Below are 7,802 nucleotides of genomic sequence, written 5' to 3' on the forward strand. Positions count from 1 at the left end.
TAATTTTGGATCCAAAACCTGCCCATAATTTATACTTGAGGTCAAGCTATATCCAAGAGTATAATATCTTAATATTGCAAAGAAAACCAGGTATGTTTTTTCCTGAGTAGACAGTGGAAGATTTCTCTTTGGGAATGTAAAGAGAAATGATCTACCAAGGGAAATTCACAAAGAGGGCATTTTTCCACCTTCTGCTGAGGTCACCGTGAGCATTACGGCACAATATCCGATATGAATCCACTGCTTTGAGAATTGCTTTGGGAAACACTCAAAACAAGAATTCAGCTTTGAAGGTCCTCAAAAATGTGTACCCTTTTTTTTGGGGGGGGGGGGGAGAGAAGGAGGGAATGCCAACACCATGGCCAAATCAGATTTCAGAAGCAACTAATGAGAATTACACTATTTAAATAGGTCCACTCATTAACCTCTCTGTGTTTGTTTCTTCTATTGATCTTCCTTTCATCCGTCTGTTGGCTTTCTATCCACTTACAACAAATGTAGATTCAAGAAATTGAATAAAGAAAAATAAAGCATGCATTTTTCTCTTTGTTTAATGGTAGTGAAGATTAATGGCACCAATGAACTAGCAATATAGACATCTTTTCACCCTGTTGTCAGCAGGCTAAAACTCTTCTACTTTAATCACAGCAGTAGAACTGAACATCATTAAGTCCAGTGTCATCAGTAAAGAATCCACGGTTGGCAGGCTCCACTCTTGTTTGGATCCCACATATTGCACCAGTTTCACAAGGCTTGCTCCAGGGTCCAAATGTACCCCACTCATATGAATTGCCCTTCAGCTCTTCCCCGTCTTGACATTTGAACTTAATGTTGTTGGCTGCGCTATCATCAAGCGGACCCTGTGATTTTTCCACATTTAGAGAAAAGGAGTTCAGGAAGCCTTTGGAACAATTTATACTGTTTGACCACTCTCCTTTCCTGTTAGAGAAAACAATGATCACAATGGTCAGAGAAATACATTTAGATTGACCTCAAAACTAGTTACTGACCTAATTAATAAAGTCATAAACTATGGTTAGAGGACAACTGGCCTGCAAGATGTTTTGGACCCTCAGCTGTGACAATTCTTTCTGACTAAATTTTTGGAGATCAAAATATTTATTTATTTATTTATTATTTAAACTTATATGCCGCCACTCCCCTAGGGAGTGAAATATCAGGTGAAAGATTCCTCACCATTTATATAACAATACATAGAGAAATCCAATCAAGACAGTGGCTTGGCTATAGATATAACTAACAATAGGAATTGGATTCCACCCCCGAAACAGTGGTACATTTGTAAATATCTACAGTACAGCATGGCATAGTATGCCTTAATTGTCTAAACAGGATAATAGAATTATAAAGTTGGAAGGGACCACAAAGGCTATCCAGTCCAACAGCCAGTGATGCAGAGACATAGAATTAAAGCAAGTCTGTAAAGAATATAGACTTCAATGCGTGCAATTACCTGGAACCCAAAAGCAAGAATTAAGATATAATGCCTATACCAAGCTGATCAGAATCAGTTAATGATATATACTAGTGTTACACCAGTCTGTATGGCTTTGTAAATGGGGTAGAAAGAGATATTTTCTACTTCCTTCTGTACCACTTCCCAACAAGGAAACAGCACTGTCTATTGAGAACAGAATAGCAAGCTTCCATGGTCTCGTCTTTGTTGGGGAACGTCAGGAGAGTCCCTGAAAGTGTCTGGTGGTAGTTGTACAACTGGACAATGAAAGATGTTAATTTTTCAGGTCACTAAAAAGTATACATATATTCAGTAGCAGTCCAGGAAAATTCAGTGGCACCATCTCTTTTCTGTTGCTCAGCAGGAAAAATACAACCACTTGTCTCTTGGGTGTTCCCTCCATGCACATACTTCTCCCACGTCCCTCAACTTCAAAATGACTATAGAGGTGTGATTCCTTGTCAGGACACCCCCTTCCTCAAGACTGGAATGTACTCCCATGTAATGGTAACAGTTCCTTTCTTAAATCAGTAACATACTGAATTGTTTGGACTTTTTTGTTTATATTGGACATCTCTTTACTTTTGTTGCATGATTTTTGAGAAGCTGCTGAAGGGAAAACAATATATCTATGAAAACTATAGATAGACTCTCGGTGTGTCTACACTGTAGAATTAATGCAATTTGACACCACTTTCATTTCCATTGCTCAATGCCATACAATCCTGGGATTTGTAATTTGATATGGCACCAGAGTAAGCTAAATAACTTGCAAAACTATAGCTCCCATGATTCCATGGCAAACAGCCATATCACTTAAAGTGGTGTCAAACAGCATTAATTCTACTGTGTAGATGCATTTCCTGACACTGTCTTTCCTGGTACTGAAAATTATTATTATTATTATTATTATTATTATTATTATTATTATTATTATTATTATTTGTATGCAGCTAATTCTCTTAACAAAGATGCAAAGCAGCAAATAGTGCTGAAAACAATAAGTATAAAACCTAAAGATTATAAACATTAAAATAGAGTTTACTTGATGATGTTGAAAAATGAGCAGCTTAAATAATTAAAAGCCTATTTGAAATACTGATCTAGGAGATTTAATATAATTTGCCTTTGGTTGTTCTAAGAAACAAGATCAAAGAGAAAGAAGAACAAAAGAGATCCTCACACTCCAGCTGTTGACTCAATTGTTTCTCCAGACTCACAATAAAGACGGATGGCATTCAGAGATGAATCATCGCCCATACCTTGTGGTTCTTGTACCTAATAATGAAAGAAGAGACTATGTTGAAATACTTGCTCTCTATTGGGCCACTACACCACGGGCCTTTATGTATGTTTTCTGTCAGAATTTTTCAGGTGCACTGGCTTGTACTATTCTGCTGCAAACATGACCTAGAAATCTAGATGAAGTTCCCGTCACCATAGCCACTTTGAGTCCCCTTCAGGAGAGAAAAAGCAGAATAATAACAATAATAATAATAATAATAATAATAATAATAATAATAATAATAATAATAGGGTATTACTCATGGCTGAGTATGATTGCCTTCCAAGTGTAAGGTCTTGCCGGTGGGTCCGTACAGACCTTGATCTACATGTTGGGCATTGTTTTCCAAGTAGAAGGTAGTCCTAACAAGGTTGACTAGACACACCTTCCTCTTGACATGTTTTGCCATTTTCTCCATTCTTGCCTCTTTGAATTCAACAGCATTGTTGGTAACAGCAGACCTCCAGTTAAAGTGCTCAGGGGCCAGGGCTTCTCTGTTCTCAGTGTCTATGCCACAGTTTAGCTTTGAGCCCGTCTTTAAATCTCTTTACCTGTCCACCAACATCCCATTTTCCGTTCTTGAGTTGAGAGTATAATAACTGCTTTGGGAGATGGTGATTGGGCATTCAGATAACATGGCCAATCCAGTGATGGAGGAAGATCATTGCTTAAGTTCTGGTGATCGTTGCTTATTCCAGAATACTGACATTTGTCCACCTGTCTTCCCAAGAGATTTGCAAGGTTTTTCGGAGGCAATGCTGATTGAATCATTCCAGAAATTGAGTGTGACATCTGTTGACAGTCCACATTTTGCAGGCGTATAACAGGGTTGGGAGGACAATAGCTTTATAAACAAACATATTTGTATCCCTACGAATGTCCCCATCCTCAAACACTCTCTGCTTCATTCGAAAAAATACTGCACTTGCAAAGCTCAGACGGTGTTGTATTTCAGTGTTGATGTTCGCTTTTGTGGAGAGGTGGCTGCCAAAATAGCAGACATGGTCAATGTTTTCTAATGTTACACTATTAAGCTGTATTTCTGGCATTGCAGAGGAATTGGCTGGTGCCTGCTGAAAGAGCACTTTGGTTTTCTAAGTGTTCAGTGAAAGGCCAAGCTTTTGATATGCTTCTGCAAAGGTGTTTAAGTGGCTTATAGGTCTTTCCTGAATGAGCACAGACTACATTACCATCAGCATATTGGAGTTATATAACAGACATTGTTGTGACCTTGATTTTGGCTTTCAGTTCCCCTACCCTGAGTTGATTGTGTATTGGGCTTTGTACTTCTTGTGCTTCCTGATCCTTTCCAAAATGACAAATTTAGTACAGTAGAGTCTCACTTATCCAACCTTCGTGTATCCAACATTCTGGATTATCCAACGCAGTCTGCCTATTAGTAGTCAATGTTTTTGTAGTCAATGTTTTCAATACGTTGCAATATTTTGTGCTAAATTCGTAAATACAGTAATTGCTACATAACGTTACCATGTATTGAACTGCTTTTTCTGTCGATTTGTTTTAAAACATGGTGTTTTTGGTGCTTAATTTGTAAAATCTTAACATAATTTGTTTAATAGGTTTTTCCTTAATCCCTCCTTATTATCCAACATGTTCACTTATCCAACGTTCTGCCAGCCTGCTTATGTCGGATAAGTGAGACTCTACTGTATATCCAATGGAAGCGAACCATATGAATAATGCAAGTTAGTCAAGAATGATGTAGATGGTATCTGGGATTTTTTTTTCAAAGAATGCACATTCTCAATCACCTGTAATAAAATTTCTATTTTTAAAAAATATGTTTCACTAATACAACACTTTGGCCTACAATCATTCTCCAGGATGCTTTTAGTGGTTAAAACAAAAAAAAGTCTTCAATCCAGTTACTAGTTACTAGTTCCAATTCAAGAGGATTTATTAAATGACTTGGGTCAATCTTAATTGCAACTAGCAACTGGATTTAGACTATTTTCTTTTGTTCACTCATGTGGCTTTCAAAATCGATCCTTTCATGTCACTGACCTTTCAGTTATGAACAAACCAACAAAGCATTATTAATTTCCTCAATGTTCATTTTTGTGGTCTTATGATTAATTGGGGGAGGGGGGGGTGAAGAAGGAAAGAAGGAAAGACAGATTCTTAATCTTCAATGTGTTTGTAAAAGAGGATACTATAGAATGGCATTTACCTTAATTGCAAATCCTTTTGCATGTCCTGATGTACAGATTTGTATTTCTCCCCAATCACCCCACCGGGCTCCATTTGGCACTTTTAGGAGTGTATTTGTTTTCCGACTTTCTGTATCCCAGACACAGCAGAAGACCAAGCAGATCACAATGATTTTGGAGAGATCCATTGAAAAGCAGTCTATTTCAGATCCACCTACAGAATGTTTCTAGAAAACAAATGTCTTGAGATTTTTAATAAGATTTAAGGGTAATTCTATCGGAATCATCACTTCTGAAATCTCCAATTACATCTAGCCACACACACACACACACATACACACACACAGTTCAAGGGCCCAAATGCAGGACAGGGCAATAAAGGTGAAAATGTTCTCTTTTCCCTTGGAATCATAGAATAATAGAGTTGGAAGGGACCGCATGGGCCATCTTGTCCAACCCCCATCATACAGGAAAACCACAATCAAAGTACCCTTGACAGATGCCTTAATTGTTTGAGATCAAGAAAATTGTTACAGACATTGATATAAATCCAGTTAGATTTCCTGACTGAGAGCCTGTATGGAAGAGTCAAATATAAAAAATTTCTCTTGCAGAACTATGCTCCATCTCAACCCATTAACTCAGACTCACCATTTGGCTGATACACCACCACCCCACGCCCAACGGCGCTTCCATAGCTGATGGAAAGCAAAGGGTTCATGAAGGGTGATAAGGAGCTATGCAGAGGTCTTAGTAGTATTCATTTTGTACCTAGCTATAGGGATAGAATCAGACATTTTCAAAACACCCTCTCTCTACTCTTCAATAGCCACTGAGGAGTGCTGTCTGCATTTTCTAAATGGACAGTATGGGGGCTTTTTGCAGAAGGTAGAAAACAATACAAATCTACACAACAGATCCCCAAAGTCATATGCTGGTAGACATATGCTTTCATCTACCATAAATAAGATGCCACTCGTTGTCAATCGAAAATCGTAACAGACATAACACCGGGTTGTTGGCCATGTTCCAGAAGTATTCTCTCCTGACGTTTTGCCCACATCTATGGCAGGCATCCTCAGAGGTGAAGCCAAGTAGTTAGGCCTTGTATATTTCTACCTTGCTCTTCCTAATTTCCTCAGCAAGTGTAGTATTATGTAGTTGAACTTACAGTATCACAGCAATCAGGTGTCCTTTGGGTGGAATGAGAGAGAACCTGCAGTAAGCAGGAAATATAAGGTTGTCTGAGGAAGGGAGTGGAGAGGGGCAGGACAAAGAAATGTGGGAGTCATTCATCCTGACTTTTCACCTGCCATGCTTGATAACTAAAATGAGCAAAATAAAGGCTGTGAAAAATCACTCTGTTACTTATCAACAATCCTGCTCAGAACTTTATTGAGTCTATCCACTTGTAATGCAGTCTTCCTCTTTTGCTATTGCTTTCTACCCTAATAAGCCTTATTGTCCCTTCTAATGAATCATGTCTTCCTATGATGTTGCCAAAGAATCACAGTCTATGCTTAGTTATCTAAGTTTCTAAGGAGGGTTCAGTCCAAATTTGCTCCAATATCTGATTTTCGGCAAACCGTGATATTTATAGAACTTTCCTCCAGTATGACCTTTCAAATGGATTGATTCTCTTTCTAACAGTTTTCTTAACTATGAAGCTTTCATAATAATAAGTAGATACATGATGGCATGGATAATGCTGACTCTGATATTCAATGATATCGTGATATTCTGACTGAGCATGTGGACCTGGCCTACATTACCGAAACCTGGTTGGACAAACTGGAGGGGGGGAGGTAAACCTCACCCAGCTCTGTCCTCCAGGTTTCAGGGTGCACCAGCAGGTGAGGCCTGGGGGGCAAGGAGGCAGATTTGCAGTGGTCAATTAGGAATCCATCTCCCTGATCAGGTGCTCCTGAACCAGGTCCTGAACTAGTTTCTGGCAGCTGTGATGGGCTGAATGAGGGCTAACAAGCTGAAGCTGAACCCAGACAAGACAGGGGTCCTCCTGGTCAGTCGGGAGGCTGATCAGGGTATAGAGTGGCAACCTGTGCTCAATGGAGTTACACTCCCCCTGAGGACACAGGTCCGCAGTTTGGGGATCCTCCTGGACTCATTGCTGACCCTGTAAGCCCAAGTGTCAATGGTTTGTATTATTCACATTGCTGTAAGCATTTCCGAGTCCCCTCAGGGAGATGAGGGTGGACAAGTAAAGTTGTTGTTATTATTATTATTTTAATATGACACTGCAAACAAGACAGATATGCTGGATTTCGTTCACAAGTCGAACACTTCCCAAGTGTCTAGGACTGTGTGATGTATTTTCGGATGCTGCACACAGATCCCAGTAGGGTGGCCTTTTGCAGTTGGCAGATCGTAATTTTGTCAATGTAATGAACCAAGGAAACAGAGTCAATGCTGATGTAGATCCTGAGTAGCTGGTTATTGACTGGAGTAGGTGGTAATATATCCGTTTACGCCATTTACAACTGGTTCCCGGGTTTTATCCCAGTTTCGGTAACCCCTTCTTCTGGTAAGCGGCAAATGTTTTATTATATCTTTATTGATGGCTCTGCTTCAGGTATTATGTTTGCAGTATCAATATGCTGCTGTGGATTTTGTGGTGCATATTGATACTGCAAACATAATACCTGAAGCAGAGCCATCAATAAAGACTCTGTCTCCTTGGCTTTACTATTGATTCAAAACCTGTGGAGTCCTGAGGAATCCTTCCAGAACTGCAGAGCCTCTGAATCGGTTTGCCTTTAAGCCAATCTAATCCTTTTAGGACTGCAGAGACTTATATCATCTTGTTTGATTTGTAATACTGAGTTAGATACTCTTGGGTTATATACCATAG

At 39.2% G+C, this 7,802-nt stretch overlaps 1 protein-coding gene across 1 annotated transcript; it reads right to left on the reverse strand.

Moving 5' to 3' along the window:
• Window positions 1–535: 535 nt before the first annotated feature.
• LOC134297359 (vitelline membrane outer layer protein 1-like) lies at window positions 536–6,215 on the reverse strand. Its single transcript, XM_062974593.1, has 4 exons — window positions 6,105–6,215; window positions 4,954–5,160; window positions 2,661–2,755; window positions 536–939 (listed from the first exon to the last, which is right to left on the reverse strand). Exons 2-4 carry the CDS (start codon window positions 5,119–5,121, stop codon window positions 639–641), a joined length of 564 nt encoding a protein of 187 aa, XP_062830663.1. The 5' UTR covers window positions 5,122–5,160; window positions 6,105–6,215; the 3' UTR covers window positions 536–638.
• Between the last annotated feature and the right edge of the window lie 1,587 nt (window positions 6,216–7,802).

Source organism: Anolis carolinensis, chromosome 3 (assembly GCF_035594765.1).
Source record: "Anolis carolinensis isolate JA03-04 chromosome 3, rAnoCar3.1.pri, whole genome shotgun sequence".
NCBI lineage: Eukaryota > Metazoa > Chordata > Lepidosauria > Squamata > Dactyloidae > Anolis > Anolis carolinensis.

Coding starts and splice junctions, on each gene's coding strand:
- LOC134297359 (XM_062974593.1), bottom strand. CDS start 5,121: ATGGATCTCTCCAAAATCATTGTGATCTGCTTGGTCTTCTGCTGTGTC. Junction 2,756..4,953: donor CAAAAGGATTTGCAATTAAG/GTAAATGCCATT, acceptor TTTCATTATTAG/GTACAAGAACCACAAGGTAT. Junction 940..2,660: donor ATTGAGTCAACAGCTGGAGT/GTGAGGATCTCT, acceptor TTTCTCTAACAG/GAAAGGAGAGTGGTCAAACA.